Source organism: Protopterus annectens, chromosome 16.part0 (assembly GCF_019279795.1).
Source record: "Protopterus annectens isolate FY-2018-M chromosome 16.part0, PAN1.0, whole genome shotgun sequence".
Taxonomy (NCBI): Eukaryota; Metazoa; Chordata; order Ceratodontiformes; family Protopteridae; genus Protopterus; species Protopterus annectens.
The window spans coordinates 737,463,484-737,490,771 of NC_056750.1; the positions used below are offsets into that span (position 1 = coordinate 737,463,484).

At 39.8% G+C, this 27,288-nt stretch overlaps 1 protein-coding gene across 1 annotated transcript in view; it reads right to left on the bottom strand.

Annotated features, from left to right (window-relative positions):
• The window catches only part of TLR4 (toll like receptor 4), a 90,559-nt gene that overhangs the window by 629 nt on the left and 62,642 nt on the right, over nucleotides 1-27,288 (bottom strand). The window contains exon 3 of the mRNA XM_044058177.1: nucleotides 1-64. This exon is cut by the window's left edge and continues 629 nt beyond it. Coding sequence (XP_043914112.1) covers nucleotides 1-64 — 64 coding nt within the window. The remainder of the gene's footprint in view (nucleotides 65-27,288) is intronic.

Here is a 27,288-nt window from a genome sequence, read left to right on the forward strand (position 1 = left end):
CAGTGCTGGTCTAGTATTCTCCAGATTTTCAACCAATTCTTCCATTACCCATTCTTCATCCTTGCTGGAGTAAATAACAAAAGCATCATAAATCAGTTCTGAAGGTGCAACATTTGCATATCCCTTGAAGAATAAAAGACTATAGCGTAGAAAGAAGTAATACTTATATATCACCAATGTGAGAACAGCTAAGATGGTGATTGGGATGACAGCAACAATGCTTATTTTAACATACCTATGAATACACGATTCTACTTCAGACTCTAGAACAGTAGCATTACTTTGTTTACCATTATTAAAGCAGATCATCATATCAGCATTTTGTAACATGTCATTTTTTTTCCTTGACCATTGCAAAAAAGAACTGTACTTGCATGAGCAATCAAATGGATTATTTGATATGTCTAGATAGGATAAATTCACTGGCAATGCCTTCAAAGAATATTCTGGAAATCCAGGAAGATTATTACTATGTATATCAAGTACAGTCAATAAACCAAGAAAAGAATAAGAAAATAGGTCAAATGAAAGCAGTTCATTGTTGCTTATATTTAAAGACTGCATTTTTTTAAGTCCTTCAAATGATTTACTTTCTAGGTGTGTCAATTTACAATTTGAAATGTCAAGTGAAATTATTTCTGTAAGGTCCCTAAATACATATTGTAAAATATTTTCTTCAAATGTAGTGCCTGCCATATTAAGCACTTGTAAGCTGGTAAGTCCCCTGAAAACATACCTGTAATATATATGTGTGTCACTATATGATATATCTAAAAATGTTAGTTTATGTAAGTGTTTAAATATATCATACATGCCCAAGTTACATGCTTTTGTGTGCTTAAGGTCAAGGGACAATAGATTAGAGAGTCCTTTAAATGCATGACCTTTAAACTTAATCTCCATATTATTGCTAATATTCAAAAACATTAGGCTTGGTACTGCTTCAAAAAGATCACCGCAACAATTTGGTGTTTTTATAAAATTGTAGCTCATGTCCAAACTCTTCAGATTTGGCAGGTTAGTGAACTTTCCCTGAAACATTGCAGTGATATGACTGTTGGATAAATTAATCATTTCAATATTACCCAGGAAGGAAAGACTGAATGCAGGTACTACCTCAAATTTACTCTTACTAACATCCAAAAAGTTCAGATTAGAAAAATGTGGAATTTTTATATTTTTAAGACGACAGTCTAGTACACTAATTGCAGAAGCATTAGCCAAACAGTGAAAAAGACTGTTTACATCATCTGCAAAAAGATGAATTAGCTTTAATTCTTTAAGATCTATGTTGCACAGCCCCTTTAGGTCATCATTTTTAACATGCAGTGTATATGGCTGATCAGTATAATGTCCCAAAATAATTTTTTCCACTTTTAGTCCAGCCATGTTATCAAGAGATTGCCTTATCAGTTCAGAAGATTCAAAACAGCCTCGCATCCAGATTTCTCTGATGAAAACTCTTTCAAATGCCTCAGCTTGGATGTATCGTATCTTATTTCTTGACAAATTTATTGTAAAATTAATTGTATGTCCACCTTCTGTACTGCTTAAATCTCCAGTTAACACATTTGATATTTGATTGTCATGGAGATCCAGAAACTGCATAGAACATGAGTTTATCAAGAACTCAGGAATATTTAGCTGTGTTATTTTATTTGATCCAACATTAAGTTCTTTTAACTTGCTTAAGTACTTTATTGGCAAGTCACTGAGAGAGACAATCCCAGTTTCAACGACTACCAATTTTGTCAGATTTGGAATGCCACTGAAAGCTTCTTTATCAAAGAACCGAATTGGATTTCCAGTAAGTATTAGAGTCAAAAGGTTATAGAGGGAATGAAATGCATACTCTTCAATCATTTCCACGTTGCACCTGCATTTGGAATGAACGGGAAAAAGAGAAAGGAAAGGTTTATTACAATGACATGCAATTGCCTGTGATTCAGCAACAGACTATATATGTCACAATGATGTACAATTAATCTTATGGATTTAAATGTGTATGTATATATGTGTGTGTGTATATATATATATATATATATATATATATATATATATATATATATATATATATATATATATATATATATATATATATATATATATATATATATATATATATATATATATATATATATATATATATATATATATCTATACATATATACATACATACATATATATATATATATATATATATATATATATATATATATATATATATATATATATGTATATATGGGTCTACTTCTTTTGACCTAACTTTCATTTGCCTGACACTCATTTGCCTGACCCCATTTGACTGAAATTTCATTTGCCTGACACTTCATTTGCCTGACAAGTATTATTAGCAAGAAAATGGAATATGCCCCATTCCCCACTACAGTGCGACCCTGGAGTTAGAATATATAGTTAGGGGGGGTGTGGGGGGCACAGCCCCCCCACAACGGGGGGTGTGGTGAACGAAGCCCCCCACTTCATTTCATATGATATTGTTAACTTTTGATGCAATATTGCTTAGTAACAGAAAAGTAAAGTGAAGCAAAAATAACAGTGCACAACTCTGACGTCACCCAGCAATGATATAAAATTAGTCAAACAACAATTACCAGTACACATCTCTGAAGTGCCAGAAAAATATACTCAGCTCTGTATATCTCCAGGTAGTTTGAAGAGCACTCTGTCAGGCCACAGGAAGGCTCCAGCAATGACATGCAGATTTAGGGAATGGGTGAGCTCTACATTAGCACCCTAACTGGAGAATTCTCAAGTAGGATGTTAATCTACAGGTACATCCGCTGAAAATGAGTATTCCACTTCATGGGAGCATATTAAGCTGTCATGGAGCTTGACAGAAAGAAAGCTAATCACCACCATTATTTTATGCTCAGTAAGTAGCACTTTTACTGTTTAAAGAGTGTAAAGTAAAAAAAAAGAAGTGTGTGCATGTATATCTGTCTGTAGGCATGCATGAAAGTGAAAGTGCGATCGATCAAGCCATTTTACATTCGCTAAGCAGTGCTTTTCCTTTTTTAGCAGGTGCAAAAGTAAAAGAAACATAAAAAAGAAAAGTATTTGTGTATGTATATTTATGTTTCTGCATGCACGCGCGCACGTGTGTGGGTCTGTGTGTGTCTGTACACGCTTGCATACATGAAGGCGGAAGTGTGTGTGTGTTTTAAGAGTGAGAGTGATCAAGCAGTGTCAGCTGCAGCAGTTAAGGAGTTTGCAAGCCTCTCGAATTCTTAGCTCAAGAAATCTGGATAAAGCCTAAAATAAAGGGGAAAATGAAGGGTCAAAAATAGGGACACGTACTGCTCTTATAAAATTACAGACTTGCTTGAATAACAGGATTTGTGTTAGCATGCATTTTTCTGAAGTGCAAGTATGTGTGTGTGTGTGTGTGTGTGTGTGTGTGTGTGTGTGTGTGTGTGTGTGTGTGAGAGACAGAGATCGAGACTGATCAACCACTGGCAGCAGCAGCAGAGAGATTTGCATACCTCTTGCTATCTTAGCTCGATAAATCATGATAAAGCCTGAAATAAAGGGGAACAAATGCTCAAAAATAGGAACAGACAACATTACAAAGTTGTTTGAATAGCAGGATTTATGCTAGCAAGAATTTTCTGAAGGCAATCTGAAACTCAAATATATGTCATTATTTAATGATTCAGTCTCCAGTGACTGGTAACAAACTACACATTTTAGAAGTAAGGAGCCAACATAAGAAGTAAATATCTGGAGATTTTTTTTTTTTTGAAAATGTTATACTTCAGATGTAAAATACTTCCTTCAACAGCACTTACATGTACTACAGCAAGTTTGAGACATTAGGCAGACAAACTATTTTATATGAAAAACATATGAAAATAATATAGTAATAAAAAATAGGTAAGTAAAATACAGCAATTTTACAGAGAAACCTTACTCCAAGCACAATAATTCCCTCTGGGGTGTGTGTGTTATTCTGTAAATAACACCCTTCCAGAGGTGTAGAGCACCTCAGTCTGCAGTTTCAGGCATCAAACACCCCTGGGTGAGCATTATTTACACAGTAACACACACCTTATTGGGCACTGTTGCTTGCATAATTAGAGATATTGTCCTGGTTTGATCATATGGGGCAACATATGAATGAATGTTAAGCGGAAGCATAAACAGGCTGTGCCATAAAAGACTACTTTTCTGAAAATGCTAACATCTGGATTATGGAACTATGGAAACTTATATCATATGACAAGTTGGAAATCATGACACCTATATATGATTCAAAGCAGGGAAATATAATGCACTGCATTTTTCTGATACAGTTATTTTCAAATGCAACTAAACACCTGTTCATCAAAATAAACTTAATGGTAGAAAGTGGACTAAAGACCATGTAGATATTATTGGTCAATTAAATACAAATTGAAATACATGGTCAAGTTTTCTGTTTCACTGACATATGGGAACATGGATTTTTTCATTAAAAAATAATCAGGTTACTTAGGTTCATAGGTTGGTACTAGGCCAACAGCCCTATACAAGCCAGCCATAACACTTCCCTGGATATTTCTTCCCACAATATTTACTTCCCTGGACCGCTGTCTAGCAGTGTGACTGATGTGATCCCTTGGGTGAATTTTGCTATCTCCCATCCAATCGTCAAGGTTCTTTTTGAAGACAGCCAAAGAGGTGCTCTGATTGACATGTATGGGCAGTCTATTCCAGAGTCTGGGGAGTCTCTGGGTCAAGAACCTATCCCACCAGCATGTTTTGTTCATTGTGATGACAAGGTTTAGATCCCTGGAGTGTGTGGCTCTGAAGGATTGGGATTTCTGTAAGTGTAGCATGTCCAACAGCTCTGGGTTTGACATGGCCTTGTATGTTAAGCAGAGATTGCCTCTGAGAAGACGATATGTGACAGAGTATAGCTGGAGTTTTTTTACAGTCAGCATAGGGCATCTGCTTTAGGCCTGTGATTCTTTTAGTGAAGTATTTCTGTGGCCTTTCCAGTTGTTGCACATGTCTTGAGAGGTACATACCAAACGGGGAGTTGTATTCTATAATGGGTCTAATGAGGGATGAGTACAGTGGGTCAATGACCTGCTTTTTTCTGGGTGAAAAGTCCTTAGTGATGAGGTGTGCCACATAGAAAGATTTCCTGACTGTTGCAGCGATGTGGTTATCGAAGGTGAGACCACTGTCCAGCTGTGTCCCTAAGTTTCTTATCACACTTTCGGTGTTTAGTGTACTGCCACTTATGTGGTAATTCATGGGTACATGTTTTTTCCCAAAGGGGATAACTATACATTTCTTGGCATTGAGCTTGAGCCCATGGCTCTGGCACCAAGCATCTGTTTCTGTAAGGCCCTTTTGTAGAATAACCACATCATTTGGGGATTCATTAATGGCTCCCAGTTTGCAGTCATCTGTGATCTTTGTTAGCCAGAGTCCCTTAGTATTGGCCTGTACTTCAGAGAAGTAGATGCCAAACAAGAGCGGTCCCAGGACTGAACTCTGAGGTACTCCACTTGTCACTTGTCTGGAGCTGAATTTGGAGTTGGCTATTTTTATAGTGTGGGTTCTGTCAGTAAGCCAGTTGGCAACCCATTGAGTGACATAGGGATTAATGCCCAGCTTAGTAAGTTTATCTATGATTCCAGAATTGGGGATGGTGTCGAAGGCCTTGGTGAGGTCCAGATAGGCTGTGTGGACCACCTTACCATCGTCCACAGCTCTGGTGACTGATTTGAAGAAGTCAATTAGGTTCAGGAGACAAGATCAGCCCTTCATGAACCTAAACTGGATGGGGTCCAGTGTTTGAAGGTTGCCAATGTTTTTGTTCATAAGTTCCATGATAATACATTTCATGGCCTTGCAGATCAGGGTCGTCAGCCTGATGGGGAGGTAGTTCCCAGGATCCAAGGTGGATCCCTCCTTGTGGAGTGGCATAACTATAGCTGTGCACCACTCTGTGGGCATGAAACCTGAGGTGAGGCTATGATTAAACATGACACTTAGATGAGGTGCCATTTCATTTTGTAGTTCATGTAGTACACAGCCTGGGATGTCATCTGTTCCCATGGATGCTGTATTCTTAGCTTTGGAGAGTGTGTTTTTTTACCTGTGTGGCCGTTATTACCAGACTTTCGCAATCTCTTGGTATTGAGATGGGCCCTTTAGAGGGTGAGAGGGGGGTGAAGTTGGCACTGAATTGATCTGCCAGGATATTGGCAATATCCTTGGGATCAGTATAATTAATGCCATTCTTTGTAGCTCAGAGCAGGTCTGAGCACTGCCATTTAGATTCTTGACATAGCTATTGACTGCCTTGTGGTTGTCTTTGGAATCTTTGGCAATTTTTTTTTCTTAACTAGCTTTGTATGATTTTATGAGGGATCTCAGCTTCTTACTGAGGCTGGTAAGGGAGTTTTTTGCATCCTGGGATTTTCCTCTTTTCTACAACAGTTTCTTCCTTTAGTTGTAAAGTTTGTTTATGGCAGGGGTCCATCAGATTGGCTTCCTTTTTTTGGAGGAGCACATCTTGGCTCTATTTGGGAATGGCACAATTCATGCAGAAGTGGATGTGCTCGTACAATGCCTTAGTGTAGGATTCAGCAGTCGAACTTTCAGTTCCCGTCTGCATGGGTGTCATGAAGTTTGTCACTTCTGACTTGAGTAGCAGGAAGTTGGCCTTGGAGAATTTTTTTACAGAGGTTTCCTTACTGGTGGGTGGGGGAGAGATGTGGATGTCAAGGGTGATTAGCTTATGGTAAGACCTGACCAACGAGGGGGTGACCATAGGTGTGGAGCATCGATTTCCCATGTTGGTAATAACCAGGTCTACGATATTGGAGCCCCTGGTGAGACTATGAATTAGTTGATCCAGGGCAATATAATTTATGAATTCCAAGAACTGTTGGGCAAAGGTGCTGGTACATGAGTAGTTTTCCCAGTTAATGGCAGGGTAGTTGAAATAACCCAGTATTAGGGTGTTTGGTTGTATCTTAATTTTTTCCAGTATGTTTAGAAAGGTGTAAGAATAAGGGTGATGTGCAGAGCTGTAGTAACTACAGAGAGATTAAATTGATCAGTCACAGCAAGAAGTTATGGGAAAGAGTAGTGGAAGCTAGGTTAAAAAGAGATGTGATGATTAGTGAACAGCAGTATGGTTTCATGCCAGGAAAGTGCACTACAGATGCGATGTTTGCTCTGAGGGTGTTGATGGAGAAGTACAGAGAATGTCAGAAGGAGTTGCATTGTGTTTTTGTAGACTTGGAGAAAGCATATGACAGGGTGCCTAGAGAGGAGTTGTGGTATTGTATGAGGAAGTCAGGAGTGTCAGAGAAGTATGTAAGAGTGGTACAGGATATGTACGAGGGTAGTGTGACAGCGGTGAGGTCTGCGGTGGGAGTGACGGATGCATTCAAGATGGAGATGGGGTTACATCAAGTATCAGCTCTGAGCCCTTTCTTATTTGCAATGGTGATGGACAGGTTGACAGACGAGATCAGACAGGAGTCCCCATGGACTATGATGTTTGCAGATGACATTGTGATCTGTAGTGAGAGTAGGGAACAGGTAGAGGAGACCCTGGAGATATGCTCTAGAGAGAGAAGAGGAATGAAGGTCAGCAGGACAAAGACAGAATATATGTGTGTGTGAATGAGAGGGAGGATAGAGGAATGGTGAGGATGCAAGGAGTAGAGGTGGCGAAGGTGGATGAGTTTAAATACTTGGGGTCAATAGTTCAGAGTAACGGTGAGTGTGGAAGAGAGGTGAAGAAGAGAGTACAGGCAGGATGGAGTGGGTGGAGAAGAGTGTCAGGAGTGATTTGTGACAGACGAGTACCTGTAAGAGTAAAAGGGAAGGTCTACAAGAGGGTAGTGAGACCAGCTATGTTATATGGGTTGGAGACAGTGGCATTGACAAAAAGGCAGGAGTTTGAGCTGGATGTGGCAGAGTTAAAGCTGTTAAGATTTGCACTGGGTGTGACGAGGGTGGACAGGATTAGGAATAAGTATATTAGAGGGTCAGCCCAGGTTGGAAGGTTTGGAAACAAAGCCAGAGAGGCAAGATTATGTTGGTTTGGACATGTGCTGAGAAGGGATGCAGAGTTTATTGGGAAAAATATGCTAAGGATGAAGCTACCAGGTAACAGGAAAAGAGGAAAGCCTAAGATAAGGTTTATGGATGTGGTGAGAGAGGACATGCAGGTGGTTGGTGTGACAGAGCAAGATGCAGAGGACAGGAAGAAATGGAAACAGGTGATCCGCTGTGGTGACGGGAACAGCCGAAAGAAGATGATGATGATGTTTAGAAAGGTGTAATGAGAATCTTGGGGCATGGTGGGGGATCTGTAGAAAGCTACAATTTGGATCGCAGTCTTTCCTAGTGTTAGTTGCACCTGGAGAATTTCAGATGCATTGTGTTGGGCAACTAGCCTGGTGGTGTGAATATCCTTGGTGAATATGGACACTCCTCCACCTTTAGTGTTTCAGTCCTGGTTTGGTGGCTGAAAAGTGTGGTAAGAGTTGTAGCCTGGTATTGCAGGGGTGTTCTCTGGAGACTTGTACCAGGTCTCAGTTACTGCACAGATATTGATGTTCTCCATTTTTAGGAGTGCCTCGACAGAGAGTGCATTTTGAGGTTTAGACTTCTAGCATTGATTAGCATTACCTTCAGATTTTGCATGCTTGTACCTGTTACAGTGGTGGTTTTGTCCTTTGAACTTTGCCTAAAAAAGGCACTATAGGGGTGGTAAGAGCCTTAGCCAGTAACCTGAATCCCAGGGGCGACAGGTGCAGACCATCTCTGGCAAAGAATCATGGTCTGTTGATCATGTCATCCCAGGTAAACAGATACTGGATTCCATTTGAATGACACCAGAAGCTTAGCCAATTGTTGAAGTCAACCATTTTGTCCTTGTACTGTGGTATCATTCTGGGCGAAGGCAGGATGCTACTCAGGGCTAGGGTCATACCTGCCTGGGCCGCATGATCCGAGAGCTCTTCCATATTTCTTTTCTTGTAGTCCAGGGAGGTACGTCTCAAGTTATTCACTCCAACACTTGCACACAAAGATTAGACATGTTTGTCAAATTTTAGTTTGAATAACAGATAAAGTATAAAAGTGGCATCCATATTATGATTACCACTGTCTGCATTATTGTTCTGTTTTTTTTTCACTACAATTTGATCTTACCCTTTAATAATTCATTTTAAGGTTAATTAACCTGCAATAGCTTAAACCTGTTGCATTTAATATATCCTTGTGACCTCCTATTAGATCTGCAACACCTGCACTTTAAGAGCTTATAGTTTAGAAAAAATTAATTCAGAAATTTTCTGTTCCATCTTTGAAATTATTTTTCTGTGGGTACTTACCCCACTAGACCCTATGTGTGGGAGTCTATGCCCCCATGGCCCTGCTATTAAATACAAGATTTGTATAACTCGGACTAAAATAAAAATACTTGGCACGTACATCTTCAGAGTAGTATTCAAAGTCCCAAAGAGTCATACATTTAAATCGGTTGTCTACGACGAGTGTGATTATGCCTATATGCAAATATACTGAGTGTGGGTTATCTGCAGTGTCTACTGCATTGCAAACGTTTCTACAAGCAAATGCCCACTTGCATAAAATGCTTAAAATTGGCGATGGTTTAGGCAAGTAGGAAATACTAGGTTCATGTGTAAAGGATCAGATAAATTCAGATATTTTTCAGATATTGTAGATGATAAATGCTGTATTAAAGCCCAGTAGAAATATTGACAGATAGAGAAGACAAGTGGCAGCCAGCACAGATGATTATAATACATATTAATTAAATATATAGGGTTTTATGCATTTTCTATGAGAGTGGCCTTATGTGAACACCCTAACTGTTTCACTGAAAGGTTGGAAAGATGGAAGAATGAGAGACATGTTAAAGGAGGGATGTGAAAGGTTGGAAAGATGGAAGAATGAGAGACATGTTAAAAGAGGGATTTGAAAGGTTGGAAAGATGGAAGAATGAGAGACATGTTGGAGGTTGGCATAATGGTTAAAGTGTTCACTTTACAGACACAAGGTGCAAGGTTTGATTTTCACAAGGGGTAATTGGCTAGGCTTAAAAAGGCTCACAAATGCAGCTAACCTAGTATGAATCTGTGAATGAATGTCAAAAAAGAGGGATGTGAAAGGTTGGAAAGATGGAAGAATGAGAGACATGTTTAAAGAGCGATGTGAAAGGTTGGAAAGATGGAAGAATGAGAGGCATGTTAAAAGAAGGATGTGAAAGGTTGAAAAGATGGAAGAATGAGATACATGAGAGGGATGTGAAAGGTTGGAAAGATGGAAGAATCAGAGACGTTAAAAGAGGGATGTGAAAGGTTGGAAAGATGGAAGAATGAGAGGCATGTTAAAAGAAGGATGTGAAAGGTTGGAAAGATGGAAGAATGAGATACATGAGAGGGATGTGAAAGGTTGGAAAGATGGAAGAATCAGAGACGTTAAAAGAGGGATGTGAAAGGTTGGAAAGATGGAAGAATGAGAGACATGTTAAAAGAGGGATGTGAAAGGTTGGAAAGATGGAAGAATGAGAGACATGTTAAAAGAGGGATGTGAAAGGTTGGAAAGATGGAAGAATGAGAGATGTTAAAAGAGGGATGTGAAAGGTTGGAAAGATGGAAGAATCAGAGACGTTAAAAGAGGGATGTGAAAGGTTGGAAAGATGGAAGAATCAGAGACGTTAAAAGAGGGATGTGAAAGGTTGGAAAGATGGAAGAATGAGAGACATGTTAAAAGAGGGATGTGGAGGAGAAGCACATCAAAATGGTTGTGCTTGAGGAGGTGGGAGAGAAGCAAATATTATTTTTGTTGGGAATAACCCCCAATGTTTTATTCGGAGGATAGTTTGGGAACAAAGTAGAGGGTTTAGGACATAGGATTAGGAAAAAGAGGGAAATAAAAAGTTGTTGACAGGAATACCACAGTATGCAGAATCTCAAAAGTTTTCACTGCCTGATGGTTGAGCAGTGAAATACCCCAATGATGAGGGCAGAGCTTGCAGTGGCTGAGTGGTTAAAAACTAGGGCAGCAAATCTTCCACCCACTGTAGACAATGTTGCTTAGGCCAAAGTTTCCTCTCCAGGACACAGTCCACTACACCTCTACCAAGACCTGAAGCTCACTATGTTTGTGGATGACCAACTGTATATCATCAGGGTTCTTACAGGACCAAAGCCACTAATGTAACTCTCTGAGGACATGCCTGCATGTGCAGAGGGTGAGTGTTCCCTGACATGGAAGGAACATGGGTCTGGCTGCTTCTGGGATCTCTGGACCTCTGGTAAAATGAGCATAAATGGGAGAGAAAGGAAAAATCGCAAGGCAATTGGTAATTCAAATAAAAAAGACAGAGAGAAAAAGATGAAGGTTAGAGAGAGAGACACACAAAATGGACACAACTTCATTTATAGCTCGATCAGATTTTAATATATCCTTAACTAATAATGCTTATTTAGCATTGTTTAGGCAGGTTTACAATATGAAATGGTACTACATTTTTATACAAATAAAATGTTCTGAAAACTGTTACTGATAATCATCTAATAGCAGGTGAAAGGTATGGCAATGCAATACATTTTACGCTGAGAATATATACGGTATCATACTAATGATATGCCTCAAATAAGAAGGTTAACAATATGGAATGGCAACAAATTTCACAATAAAAAATAATCTGCAATATATTATTGAAAATGAGTTTTCTGGATTAAAGTAATGGTTGCAGAATACTTATACAGTTATATTTCATTAACAGCCGTCTCTAAATGCTTAAAAAATGTATTTAACAATTGTTTACCGGGAAAGTCCAACTTGAAACGAGTCAATTTTCAGCAGAGCCCTGGGGAGAAATGCTCCAGATGGGCATGTCTTTGTAATGTGGGAGGAAACCGGAGCACCCAGAGAAAACCCACACAAATGCAGGCAGGACATGAAGAGTCCGCACAGAAGGTACACCGGCCAAGAATCGAACTGGAGAATCTCTTGCTGTAAGGGGGCAATGCAAACCAGTGCATCACTGTGCAATTTTATACAAAAAGTGTAAATGAGCCTGAATTTCCATCAGTAACTGTACAGATGCTATACATACCTGCAACTGGCTGTGTTCATTGGCAACTGCTGTGTAAGTACACAATGTTTATAATAAGCTTAAAACAACTTTAAACTTATACATTAGCAGCCTATGGAAATTCAGCTTAATGGGTAATTACTTCCAGGAAAATGTCTATTGTAAACACTGAAGTCAATGCTTTATATGATAGCTGCATATTGATGACAATGACAAGAGTTAGGAATTTGTGTAGTTTATTAGAGCTGAGTTTCCATGGCAGGGTTATTTATATAAGAAATGTATGGATAGAGGTCACTGATTGCTTCATTGTGTAGAGATCTATTTTCGTAACATATGATGACATTGGGAATTATAAAATCTTGTAGTACTTTTGTTTTCAATTGTGCTTGATAATGTACAGGTTAGCAGTAAAAGGAAGAGAACATTGTTCACTTATGAATTGTGCTTCACCTTACTTATATGATAAAATTATCACTTTTTCTGTATGCAGACTATTTGTTAATGATGGTATGATTTTGTTTAGATCACTGAATTAAATTTTTGATGGTGTTGCAAACATGGTATAAAAAGTTATTTAGGTGAAAGCAGGACCGGCCTTTAGTCAACTTGTGCCATAGGCAAAAGGGCTCCACAGTGCCCCCACCACCACCCGGTGCACCCATTCTGGTCTACCTACACCATCCAGATTACTGTAAAATTGCCCCTGCTAGAGCGGTGCCCTAGGCTGCTGCCTAGTTGGCCTATGCCCAAAGCTGGCAATGGGTGAAAGGAATTCTGATAAGCTTTCATGTCCTTTGCTGCTGGGTGATGAGTGTGTCATTTTTGTTAAATCAAACTTCATTTACATTACTCATACATGCTAATGAAGGTTACTGAATCATGCAGCAGCAGCCAAATTAAAGACAATTTCAGACTTGGTGAGAACCATGCCCTCATGTGAGCCCTTAGGACATATGGCAAGTGCCTTGAAAAGTAGGGTCAAAACAAGCTAAGAGAGCAAAGATGTGGGCACCAAGTGTTTATTGATATAAATCTTGTTGGGGGAGGATAAACTAAATTTACAGAGTAGAGGAAAAGAACCAAAGATATGTTAAAATATGCCAGAACAAATGCAAGACAGAATGCACTGGTGGGAACCCTCCTACACTTTTATTTTTAACAGCCAATGCAAAATACTTCCTCTCCATATGGTGAGATGATTATGACACTGAGGATGGCACTAGCATAATTAGCGGTCATGCAGACACCGGCAAGTACCCACCACAGCATCATCCACAGGCATGAATTCATAAAGCTTAGTGCATCCAACATGACAGATTAGCTGCAGAGTTTAACCGGTTTTGTGTAGCATATGTCATCTAGTATCAACAGGTGAACCATCCATTTCTGACAATAATGACAGGAAAATGAGTGTGCATGCTAAGTGTACTCCACGTTACATTACACAGCATTCAGGAGTGTGCCACTGTCTCACTAATAAAGTAATCAATTACAAGGTCAACAGTAGAAATGAGCAGTCCTACTTTACATGGACAGCCGGAAGATTTCAGCGGTATGATGTTTGATGCTGATAATAACAATTCTAATTATGAGACAACCTGAGGACAGTGGTACACAGTTACCAAGTTTAATGGCAGGATCTTACACACCACAGCAGGTACAGAATTTTTCAAGAAGTGAGACTAATTCACAAAGTCTAATAGCTGGGAACATTACATTGCAGGCTCTGCTGGCAGAGAACACATGCACCTCAACGCCATTGTTTCCTCAACCACAGGAGTACCTTCTGGAGGACAACATGATCTCAGATGTAGCAGTGTCCATGGTAAAGTGCAGTTGTGTAAAATCGTACTATAACAGTAGATGTCCTTCGCTCATTGTTGCAGTATTCTTTACATTTGAGATTCCCTGCCCAGGGCAGCTTGACATCAGTCCACTATACCAAAGTCTTAGGTTGCTTTAAGGTACACTGCATGTGACACAGCTCCTCAGGTAGCACAGGACATAAAGGTGATGTACAGACATACCATGCTCAGAACTGAAAGCCCTAGTAGGAGCACCAGTTCAAGGAAAGCCATGAGGTAACTAGTACATGCATAAGGGAAATAGACCAGGGGGGAGGAGCTAGGGAGTGAATAGAGCAATGTTGAATGAAAGGACATCTACTGTTATGGTAAGGTTTTACATAACTGCACTATGTCCTTCCATAACACTGTTGCAGTAGTCTATTTGTAAGACTGCCAAAGCTCAAGAAGAAACTTGGGAGGAGGATGGACCAAAAGAGGCCTCTAGGAAGCTATGAAGGATGGTCCTTTCAAAATTAGCTCTGGCTCTGGAGATTCCATCCAAACGGTACTGCTTGGTGAAAGTATACAGAGATGTCCAGAAAGCTGCCTCAAGAAAAGAGTTAGTATCCAGACACTTGGAAAAAGTACCAGAAGTTGTCAGAGCCCTAGTAGAAAGAGCTACTACAGAAGGAGGAAGGCTCTTACCAAGAAAAGAACAACAAAAAGACATAGCTTTAGAGATCCAAGAAGAAATAGTTTGCTTGGATTTAGCTAATCATGGGGATCTAGGATGAAAAGAAACAAACAACTCATCAGATTTTCTAATGGACTTATTCTTATCCAAATAAAATCTGAGTTATCTATGCACATCCAAAGTATGCAGCAACCTCTCACCGGCAGATTGTTGACATGGGAAAAAAGCAGGCAAATGAATAGACTGATTAAGTGACAACTCATTAACCACCTTGGGTATAAAAGAAGGATTAGTACACAAAAACACCCAGTCCTTTTGAATCACCAAAAAAAAAAAAAAAATAGCACAAGCCATAAGGGCTTGAAGCTCAGACACATGCAGCAGACTCAAAAGGAGCCTGAGTCAACCCCCCCCCGCAAAAAAAAAAAAGATCCCAGAAAGGAGGAACAAGCTTCCTGGGAGGCCTAATATGAAGGCCATCTTTAAGAAATTACTTAGCTTCCAATCTAGAAGCTAGAGGGAGAGATAAAGTCTGACTAAACACACACATAGAAACAGAAAACATACACCTACATTTGTAGAGGCTCTCACTAAAAACTTGCCCAAGCAACAGGGACCTCCAAAGCAGAAAAACAAACAACATCCACCCCCCCCAATGCAACCCAAATGACACATAGCCCACAAATGCAGTGTGCCACTCAACCACAGCCCATAAGACATACAACGTACCCAACACTGTAGTCATAGGTGACTCTATAGTCAGGCACACTGATGTTCCACTCACCAGGCTAAACAAAGTGAAACTTACTGTCAGCTGCCTGTCAGGTGCCAGGATCTGCCACATAACACATGCATTCAGGTCACTCCACAACAAGTACAAATACAACTCTGTCATTGTCCATGTTAGTGTGAATGACCTGAGATGTACCTCCCTGGACTACATGAAAAGGGACATGGAGGAGCTGTCCGATCTTATAGCCCAGGCAGGTATGACCCTAGCGCTAAGTAGCATCCTTTATACCATTTATCCACCTTTGTCCACTTTCATAACTCAAATAGAGTGATCATTTTTAATACACATAAAACATTGCCGTTCAACTTTTGTTATATTATAACAGTTTTTACTGCTTTTTTTACTCAGTAAATCCCTAATTTCTGCCTCACAAATTTCTTCAAAGGCCTTGATGGTAGGATGCAGTGGGGGATTGTAAACACCTGGTACAATACCTCTCAACCATACTGAATTACTCGTTTTTTACCAAGTTTTGGGGTCTAAATGAAGGAGTGCCATCATTCCCAAGTGGCACCCCTTCATTTTCAATTTTTTTTCTTTTAGTTTCTTGATTATTTCAAATATCGCTCTGTCGGAGCTGACGTCATCGCGTATCAGCCACTTGGAACTGAGCTCCTTAAGCTCATGTCATCATTTCTGGCTGCAAACAGCAGCACTCGTTTGGATTTACAGCAGCAGCAGCATTTTGAATTTATCAAGAGCAAATGCAAGTGGGAAACATCAGTGGTTTGGATTTCCAGCAGGCCGGGGAATGAAGTATTTTGGATTTACAGCAGGGGTTTGGATTTATCAAGAGTGGGCCAGGGAATGCAGCACTCATTTCATCAGGTTGGGGGGGGGGTCACGTGAAGTGGATTATCGTTGGACTCAAGAGGTGTGTGTGTGTGTGTGTGTGTGTGTGTAAATGCCCCCATGTTATACACCTGGTGGGTAGAGGTATTCAGGCTCAACTCCTGTATTTTTCGTACAGGGTAAAAAGAGCCTAATGTCCCTAGCTACCACCATTTCTGAGCTTTGTCTAGATTTTTTTGTGCTAAGAGTTGAGAGCTAAGCCTATGGTGAGAAGTGAACAGAATTTGTATTCCCCCATTATTGGCTTTGTTGTTTGTCCAGTTTTTTTTGTGCTAAGAGCTGAGAGCTATAGTGAGTGAGAAGTGAGAACTGAAATTGTATTCTACCATTATTGGCTTTGTCCAGGTTTTTTGTTCTAAGAGGTTGAGATCTATGGTGAAAAGTGAGAACTGAATTCACTACATGACAGCCATTAAGTTTCAGTCTTCCTATTTTTTAGGGGACTGCTGATTTGTATAGTGGTATGTTGCTCTGACTGTAGTGCATAAGGTCCTGGGTTCAAGTCTTGCCAGTGAAATGCAGGGTGGTAACATAACATTATATTCTACCAACTTTCCAAAATTATACAAGCAATGTTTAAAATGTGTCCCAGGTAAGTCACTAGCCACCACCACTTGTGAGCTTTGTTCAGGTTTTTTGTTCAAAGAGTTGAGAGGTATGGTGAAAAGTGAGAACTGAATTTGTATTCCCCATTATTGGCATTGTTTCTCCAGGTTTTTTGTGCTAAGAGGTTGAGAGCTATGGTGAGAAGTGAGAAATGAATTCAATAAATGATAGCCATTAAATTTCAGTCTTCCTTATTTCAGGAAACTGCTGATTTGGCATAGTGGTATGTTGCTCTGACTGTAGTGCATAGGGTCCTGGGTTCAAGACTTGGAAGTGACATGCATGGTGGTAGCACATTTTATTCTAGCAATTTTACAGAACTATACAAACAATGTTTAAAATGTGTCCCTGGTTTCTCACCTTTTGCCCCCCCCCCAAAAAAAAAATGAAGTTGAAAATAAGTGCAAGAAGCTGTGCAAGATGCCTATGGCTTACAATACTGTTATTCTATTTATAGTGTGCGTGTGGAAATATGATGGAAATGTTCTGAATTGGGCAGTTTTTGTCATTATTGGTTCATGCATTTTGTTTCATTGTCTACAGTACAGCCTCCTGGAAAAATGTTTAAACAATACATTTAAAATGCACTCTGTCTAACAAGTGTACTGTATTATACAAGGAATATAACTTAATAAAGTCAGGAAGGTGTATCAAAGAAAAGATCACATGTATGTTTCTTGTTTTGTGTGCAAGGGGCCAATGATTTGAAAACAGCCCAAAGGTAATCTTTATCCACCACTGGCCAGATGCATTTTCTTTGGATGTGGTGTGTGGATTTCAATGCTTTTTCAATGAATGTGAGTTTCAAGGGCAGATAGGTTTTAATGCCAAGTCTATTTTCTTTGTGAGACAGTATTGCTTTGTTTATCAGATGTCTGTTAGTGTTTTGTGGATTGTTGTGCTGCAAAATGTAAAAATAAAATCCAAATAATCATTGTAGAAGTAAAGCAGTATGCACACATTAGTGTTTATGGTAAATGGGGAGAAATCACCAGGTAATGGGACGTTGGAATGGCTGCAGGGGGACTCTGGTGCCATATTTTAGTTTTCTGTTCTTCAGTTTGTGTTTGAAAGTTGGTATCCCACAATTCCATTGGAGTGGGTGGGATTGTGTAATTAAGTATGCAAAGTAGATGTTAATCAGTGTATGGATTTGTACCTATTTTTCATGGGCCTTGTTCTGATTTTTGATGTTTCCAGGTTGAGTGTGTACTTGGTACAACAAAATCACTTTTATTTTTTACATTATATTCCCCAAAAAGCAGTCTTAAATTCAGTTTACATGCATATCCTTTTAAGTCAATTAAAGTCTGTGTGTTATTTGCCCTCCCCGAAGGGATAAAGGTGAAGCCTTTACTCAAAACTGCAAGTTCTTGCTCCATTAAAGTTCTACTAGATCAATTGTATACTTTAAAAGTCACGGGCGTAACCTGGGAAATGTACTCAACTGCTTGTTTCTCTTCCTCTGAAATAGCGGATGCAAATTCTGACTGCTGGATGTTTGTACTACTTTTGCCCAAACATGGTTTGTCTGTTCACTGCTGGTTTCCCCTCAAGATACTTCCTCCATCATTATTCCTGCTGCCTCTGTTTGGTTTTCTTGTGTGTTCTCCTCTTCTGCAGTCATTTGGAATGATGAGGAGATAAAAAAAAACTGTTGTTTCTCACATTGGGTAGTATGGAATCACCACATTCTGCCACAGGTCTCACTGTTTCCTCTCTGAGGTGAGTCATTTGTGCATGCTACAGATTGCTTTTAAAACCTTTGGGCACCATTCTTAAAGCAGAGGACTCCTTTGCTTGCCTGTAATATGAACAATCTCTAGCAATTTTATTTTCTTTTTTCTTATGGAGCGATTCACTCAATTTGTCAACTTTAAAGTGAATCGTTTTAAAAGCATCATCCATTTCTTGTAGAGAAGCAGCTAGTGAACATTTATCCAGTAAACCATCAATCCAATTTTGAAGCTAGGCTTCTTCCTGTACCTGATGCTCTTTAAAAAATTTTACAAAGGCAAGTCCTGCGTTCTCACAAATCTCATTCCACTTATTGTGAAATGAGTTAGTGTACTGTCCACTGGGTTTGTTTGAAACTCATAAACCCTTAGGAACCCGCTTAACCTCCAAACAAAAGTTGAAAAAGGCAATGTCCCACTGGAGACATTTGTACTTAGCAAAGGAAGCTTCCAAATCATTAAACAACCAGGTTTTGTTCAAATATACCCTTGGAGCACTGTCCATTATCTGGAAAAAGTCTGCCAAATCCTTCAAGTTGATCACAGGTGCTGTCATTAAATTTTTGACAACATTTCTCCAACTGTGATTTCCTTCCATAGGGAGATTGGGCAGCTGTGCAAAATCACTGTTGTTTTCAACTGATTGAGTCCCCATAGGATTGCTGTGTATGATCATCTCCAACAAATTTTCTTCTCCCATGATGTCATCGTGAGGCATGGTAATAGTAAATAATGCCATAGTGAAAAATCAACTATACCAAAATGCCTCTGAGTAATGTAATAATTGTCAAACAAAATGAAACACTACACGAATAAAACAAAAAAAGGGATAGACACCACCAAATGTCTTAAACAATGTAATATAAAAGTACAAAGATCAAGTGCTTTCGGCCATAACAGACAGGCTTTGTTTAGAATAAAGAAAATTTAATTCCTTACACTTTTAAATACTCTCACCAATAAAAAATAACCAATCACATGTTTTGAATGATCTCAACAAGCAATAATAATAATGCTGCAATTTAAAAAAAAATAACTACAGTTATCATACACTTAAAACAGTATTTACACTTGTCACTTAATCATTGTACTTTTATATTAAATTGTTTAACACATTTGGTTGCGTTTACCCCTTTTTTTTTTATTCGTGTAGTTTTCATTTTATTTTACATTTATTACACTGCTCAGATGCATTTTTGTATAGTTTATTTTTCACTTAAAGTTTATATGTAATTACATATGAACAGAGCATAAAATAAAGCTATGATTATGCAATAGACAGTACATCAGTAAAAACGCTCAGAATTATATAATATTATGGCACATACATCAAACAGTACATCAGTAAAAACACTCAGAATAATATAATACTAAGGTGTATACATCTATTGTTATGACTTGGAAGAAGGAGAGGTGTGGAAAGAACAGGGAGTAGCTTGAGAACAGATAAAAGAAAGAATAGGAGAAGTCTATGGCCTGAAAATAAGGGATGAAGACTTTGTCTAGGGGTGGGCAAGAAAAGGCTGGAGTAGGCCTAGCCTGGGTTGTCACAGTGGCAAGCCCAGTTAGTGTGAAGATATGTTTTTAGAGATTTCTTGAACTGAGATAAGGATGTCACAGCTGTTATGTTAGAGGACAGAGAGTTTCATTTTTTAGCAATATAGTTTGAATACAGGGAGGCCCCTGAAGAGTTATTAGAATAGAGGGAGGCCCCTACAGAGTCATTAGAACAGAGGCAGACCCCTGCAGAGTTTTTAGAATAGAGGGAGGCCCCTGCAGAGTTATTGGACTTTGTGACCTGATGAAGTAGTTTGTTGTTGGAGTGTTGAATCCTAAGATTGGAGTAAGAGTGTATTAGAGTTTGTGATGCAGGGGTTTTATAGGGGTAGTATAAAATCTTATAGGTTAGTGTGAGCTGGCTGTACAGGAGAAGATGGGGGAGTTCTAGCCAGTTGAGTTGTTTAAGGGCTAGGAGGTGGTGTATTTTATAAGGGCTATTGGTGGTGAACCTTGCTATTTTGTTATAGCAGGTGTTTAGTTTAATTAGATCTGATTTTCTGAGATTGGTGAGAATAGAAGAGGCATATAGAAGTGTGAAGATGTGATGGGTTTGTGCTATTTTAGCTCTGGTACCGTTTGCGAGGAATTGTTTATTTCTATATAGTCCTTCCAGTTTTTTGTGTACATTCTTTATGGTGAGTGAGATGTGGATATCAGATCTCATGTTGCAGTCTGTCTCTACACCTAGTAGCTTGGAGTGAATGACTGGAGAGATGGTTGTCTTGTTTTTAGAAAAGATGGTAAATGAGGTAGGGGTGTGGAGTGATTAGTAGGGTGGAAAATGAAAAGTTTGGTTTAATTGGGGTTAAGTATTAATTTGGAATTGATGAGCCATTTTTTTGTGGAGAGGAAAGAGGCTTGTGTTTGGTCTTGCATTTCTTGGACAGAAGGAGAAGATCAGATAAGTGTGGAGTCATCTGCATATTGGATGACTGAGGCTTCTACGGTAGACGTATGGAGGTTATTAGTGAAGACAGAAAAGTGTAGAGGTCCAAGGATGGAGCCTTGGGGAACTCCTAAAGAGACAGGTAATAAAGGTGATAGTTCTTGCCTACAATGAACTGCTTGCTGCCGACCTGTCAAGTAGCTTTGGAACCAGGAAATGCAGGATGTACTAAGATTTAGTTCAGAGAGGGATTTAATCAGCTTGTTATGACTGACCATATCAAATGCTTTGGAGAGGTCAAGAAAGGCAGCAGAGACATAGTTGCCATTATTTCTATGGTTGTTAACGATGCAAATGAATGAAATAAGTGCAGTTGTGGTGCTGTGATGGGGCCGTGTTGAGTGTTTGTGAGAAGGTTGTTGGTATTGAGATAATCCATGAGTTGTGTGTGTATACACTTCTCCAATATTTTGGACAGAGGATAGACTATGGCTATGTGTCGATAGCTGGTTAACTTTTTTTTGAGTTACTACCTTTGTGGAGAAGTATAATGTGTGAAATTTTCCAGATTTCAGGAACTAAATTTTCTGATATTGAACGGATGATGAATGGACACGGGATAAGCAATGGCCTCGGCAGCTATTTTCTGGAATTCAGCTGGCAGTTTATCGGCTGCTAAGGTGGTGGGTTTTAGTTTCTTCAGTAGTTTATTGGCTGCTAAGGTGGTGGGTTTTAGTTTCTTCAGTAGTTTTTTAATAAAGTCAGTAGAGGCTGGTTGGACCTTTTGTATTGTCATGGTACTTGGGTATTTGGTTCAGGGATGGACAGGTTTGAGCATTAGCAAGAGCAAGAATGGATTTGGTGAAGAATTTGTTAAAAGTTGTGGCAATGTTGAGGGAAGTGTCAGTTGAGATAGGAGTGGGAGTACCTGATTTTCCGGGGAGAAGAATATTGTTAATAGTTGTCCAGAATTGTTGGGGGATATTTTTCTATTTCATTTGTATGTTATGGTAGTGGTTCATTTTATCTAGTTTAACACATTTTTTTATTTATTACGTTTCTAGATATGCCTGCTTGTCTGTATCGGAACTGGTATTATGCCAGTGAGTCCATGCTTTGTTTCTGGATTTCAGAAAAGACCTTTTTACTCATCCAAGGGACATAGTTGGATTTTACTCTGATAGTTCTGGGTGGGACTTGGAAGTTTAGGATATCTAGGAAGGTAGAGCTGAAGTATTGTACAGCTTCGTTAAGGATAAGGTTTTTAAGGGGAGATCAGTTACAAGTCTGTAGTGCATTAATAAAGTTGGTTGAGTTGAATTTCTTCTTGTCTCTTATTATCTGGTAAGTGGTGGGCTTTTCTTGATATGCACAATGTCTTATTATAAAAGTTGGTAGGTGGTTGCTTAAGCTGTCAGGGAGGCAACCAGACTGACTGATAAGTACAGGCCTGTTTGTCAGAATCCAGTCAAGTATTGACTTTCCTTTGGTAGATTTATCAATTCTAGTGGGAGACTGGATGAGTTGGGAAAAACCATGGAGGTTGGTGAAGTTGGTGGGAGAGTAAGAGTTACAAGTTGACCAATCAATGTTGAAGTTCCCCAACATGACGGTTTCTTGTTGGAGGCTCACAGATGCCCAATGAAGTAAAGTCTCCAGTGTGGGAATGTTATTCCCAGGTGGTAAATAGCAGACAGTTATAGTGAAACTTTCCTTGGGGGTTAAGTATTACTTTAGCAATTATAATTTTTGTATTGAATAAATTTGTTATCTCTATATTTAAGTTTTCTATGTTTAGTACATTTTGAAATAGTAAAGCTACACCATCTCCTCTTTTGCGGGTACGATCATTCCGTAAGATATTATAACCAGGTAGTAGAATTTTGTTATTGGTAGTGGTGAGTTTAAGCCTGGTTTCAGTTAGTAATACTAGGTCAGGAGAATATAAGGAAAGATTGGCATGAAAGTCATGGACTTTACTGCTAATGCACCTGACATTCAAATTTAATATGAGAAGGTCATTGGGTTTACTAGGTAGGTGTAATGAGTTAAGCCTCATCAAGACTCTGCTACAATTTTGCTGTGAGGAAAAGGTTAGTTTGCTTTTTATTTGTTGTATTTTATATTACTTTATTGCCTTTTTCTATTTTGTATACTGTGATTTGTTTTCTTTACACCGTGTTTTACTTGTATTCTGCTTTTAACTGCATATTAAAACTTGAAAAGAGATGACAGCTCTGTCTCTTGAGAGTGAGACAGAATTTTTTCCCAACCTCCCATACAGTTGCTGTTGTGTTCTTAAACACCACACCACTGTCTTTCTAGTAATCTGGCCATATATCTCATTTCCTCTCTGCTTTTACTGGCTGGTTTGAGTAAGCACAAAAATTATCATTCAATTCAACTATTTAAATTTATTGGCCATCCTACTGTATTCCATAGTACCAGAATACAAAAGTGACCACCCCCTTTCAATCTATCTTGCTGCTTTAAAATAGTGACTCTCCACTGAAAGTTAACTTTTTAGACAGGTAAAACTTGTTACCTACTTTCACATCTAACTCCTCTAGTGCACACTGCAGTGATTACAATAAACCATTTGTTTCATCTTACCTTTAAGCATCTATTGCAAGACCACCAGTTATTGGAGAGCCCACATTCTGCCTCTCAGTAGTCAACTTGGGATTAGTGCTTCTGTTTTCTCCTGGCGAGAGAAGGAGTGCAGTTATGTTATTTCCTGGAGACTGCTGATCACCAGAAAGCTTAATAACTGTTTTATAGGTGACAGCTTGGAATCTGTGCTTATATCCTGATCCTGGTGAGAGGAGCAGAGAGCATTCATTCCTTACTCTTTCTGGTTGGAGAGTGAGTGTCTGTGCTTAACGTACCTGATTTGTCTGATTGCTATTTGAGGCATCTACCAGAAAAAGGCTACAAGCCTGCAGACCCTTGCATCATCTGTGACAAGACTGTAGATCACCATTATGGTGCTAACATTTTGCTTCTTGTGAGGGAAGAAGCAAAGGAGTATTGTATCCCAACAGAGTGAAGCTGTGCTGAGACCAGCATTAGTAGTAGCCGTGCAGTAGCCATTCATGCGACTCCCCTCTTTTCATCATTTTTGACAAGCTAATTCTTTATTTTCTAGTAACTACTGTTGATTTCTTTCTAACTTCAGAATATCTGTCAAAATACTTCATCCTTAAAATTTCAGGGTCTTCATATTAGTTTCCCTTCAAGTTCTTGGCAGTGCTCTGTACAGACTCAGACACCTTGAGTGACATCTTTTCTGTTAAAGGAATACATAAGGAAAGAGCTCCAGTACTTAGTAATAATGACCATCCCGTCTGGCATGTCTAAAGGTCAGTTTCCTGTGCTTTCTCCTATTAACCTGGTGAACTTGGGCATTCTGCGGTATTGTAGCAACTGTCACATGTACACAGACAACCCTGTCCTCTTACCTCCAACACTCAGACTTGTGAGAGATGCACTTATATATCCAAATTGGAAGCCATGCACTCTCAAGCCAAGACCGGAATAGCTGGTCAAGAGGAGAAGGTCAACACCTGCACCACATCACATGCAACGCACAGCCTTCCAGAACACCCACCATCACAGCTCTCACATAAAAACACAAACCACACATCCACCTTCATGGAGGCTCTCAATAGAAATCTACCCAAACAGCAGAGACCTCCCAGACAGAAATGCACTCAACCACTACAACACAACACAAACACAAACCACAAGACTCATAGCTCACCTACACAGTCTGTCCCTCAACCTGAAACCCTAAGGCAAAACAGCTTGCCCAATACACTAATCATAGGTGATGTGATAGTGTGGCTTACTGATGTTCCACTAGGTTGAATAAGGAGAAGGTAACAGTCAGCTGTCTATCAGGTGCCAGAATCCGACACATAACACATGCACTCAGTTCTCTCCACAACAAGTACAATTATGACTCTGTCACTGTCCATGTGGGTGTGAATGACCTGAGACATACCTCCCTGGACTACATGAAAAGAGACATGGAGGAGCTCTCAGATTATGTGGCCCAGGCGGGTATGACCCTAACCCTGAGCAGCATCCTACTGTCACCCAGAATGATACCACAGTACAAGCAGAAAATGATTGACTTCAACAATTGGCTAAGTTTCTGGTGTCAGTGTAAGGGTATCCAGTATCTGTCTGCTTGGGATGACATGATTGACAGACCTTGATGCTTTGCCAAAGATGGCCTGCATCTGTCACCCCTGGGTTTCTGGATAGTGACTAAGGCTCTTGCCACCCCTAAAGTGCCTTTTTTAGGTGATGTTTCAAAGACCAAATTAACACTGTAACAGTTATACATTAATCCAGTCTGAGGGTCATGCTGCTCAACACTAGAAGTCTAAATTTCAAGATGCACTTGCTAGAAGCACTCCTCGAAATGGAGAACATCGACATTTGTACTGTAATGGAGACCAGGTTTAAAGCAACAGAAAGCACCTCTGTACTACCAGGCTATAACTCATTCCACACCTTTCAGCCCCAGAACATGGACCGAAGCTCCAAAGGTGGTGGTGTTTCTATATTCATAAAGGATATGCATACCTCCAGACTAGTAGTCCAGCATAATGCATCTGAGATTCTTCAGGCACAACTAACATTGGGTAAGGTCATACCTACTATAGGTCCCAAACCATATCCCAAGACTCTCACTTCACGTTCCTAAGCACCTGGAAACTATAAGGGTCCAACCCAACACTCTCATACTCAGGGCTCAGTCCTGGGACTGCTCTTGTTTGGCATCTACTTCTCTGAAGTACAGGCCAACACTACAGGTCTCTGGCTAACAAAGTTCACCGATGACTGTAAACTGGGGGCCATTATTGAATCCCCAAATGATGTGGACATTCTACAAAAGGGCCTTACAGAAACAGATGCTTGCTGCCAGAGCCATGGGCTCAAGCTTAATGCCAAGAAATGTATAGTTATCCCCTTTGGGAAAAAACATGTACCCATGAATTACCACATAGGTGGCAGTACACTAAACACTGAAAGTGCGATAAGAGACTTAGGGACACAGGTGGACAGTGGTCTCACCTTCGATAGCCACATCACCACAACACTCAGGAAATCCTTCTATGTGGCACACCTCATCACTAAGGGCTCTTCATCCAGTAAAAAGGAGGTCATTGTCCCACTGTACTCATCCCTCATTAGACTCCTTATAGAGTAAAATGTCCCGTTTGGTATGTACCTCACAAGACATCTGCAACAGCTGGAAAGGCCGCAGAAATAGCTCACTAAAGGAATCACAGGCCTAAAGCAGATGCCCTGTGCTGACCGTTTAAACAAACTCCAGCTCTACTCTATAGCATATTGTCTACTCTCTGCTTAACATACAAGGTCATGTCAAACCCTGAGCTGCTGGACATGCTCCACTTAAAGAAATCTCAATCCCTCAGAGCCACATGCTCCAGGGATCTAAACCTTGTCATCACAATAAACAAAACATGCTGGAGGGATAGGTTCCTGACCCAGAGACTCCCCATACTCTGGAATAGACTGCCCATACATGTCAAGCAGAGCACCTCCTTGGCCCACTTCAAAAGGAACCTTGACAACTGGATGGGAGATAAGAAATTCACCCCGGGGATCATGTCAGTTGGCCTACTAGACAGGGGTCCAGGGAAGAAATATCCAAGGAATTGTTATGGCTAGGCTTGTATAAGCCCTAGGACCGATAGCCAAGTACCAACCTATGAACCTATGCACCAATACACTGGCACAACGCTTCCTGGAATTCATCAGTTCCAATGCCTTGGACCACCTCATTCTTACCCAGACTACAGGAAGCAACATCCTTAACCTGGTTATTACTAACATGGGCAACCATTGCTCTACACCAACAGTCAATTCCTCCCTGGTTAGATCTGACCACAAACTAATCACCATGGAAATCCACATCTCACCCACACCCCCCGCAAAGGTAACCTCCATGAAAAACTTCTCCAAAGCTGACTTAGGGCTCCTAAAAACAGAGATGGCTAAATTCACGGCACCCATGTCAATGGCAAATAGATGCATGACTGCCAAATCATACACCAATGCACTGTATGAACATGTACATAAATGCATGTAACTAGCCATACCCAACAGAACCAAGACGCTCTCCTCCAAAAAGAGGATGCCAATATTGTGGTCCCCTGCCATTAATAAACTCTACAATAGAAGGAAGAAACTGTTGCAGAAAAAGGTGAAGTCCCAAGACTGG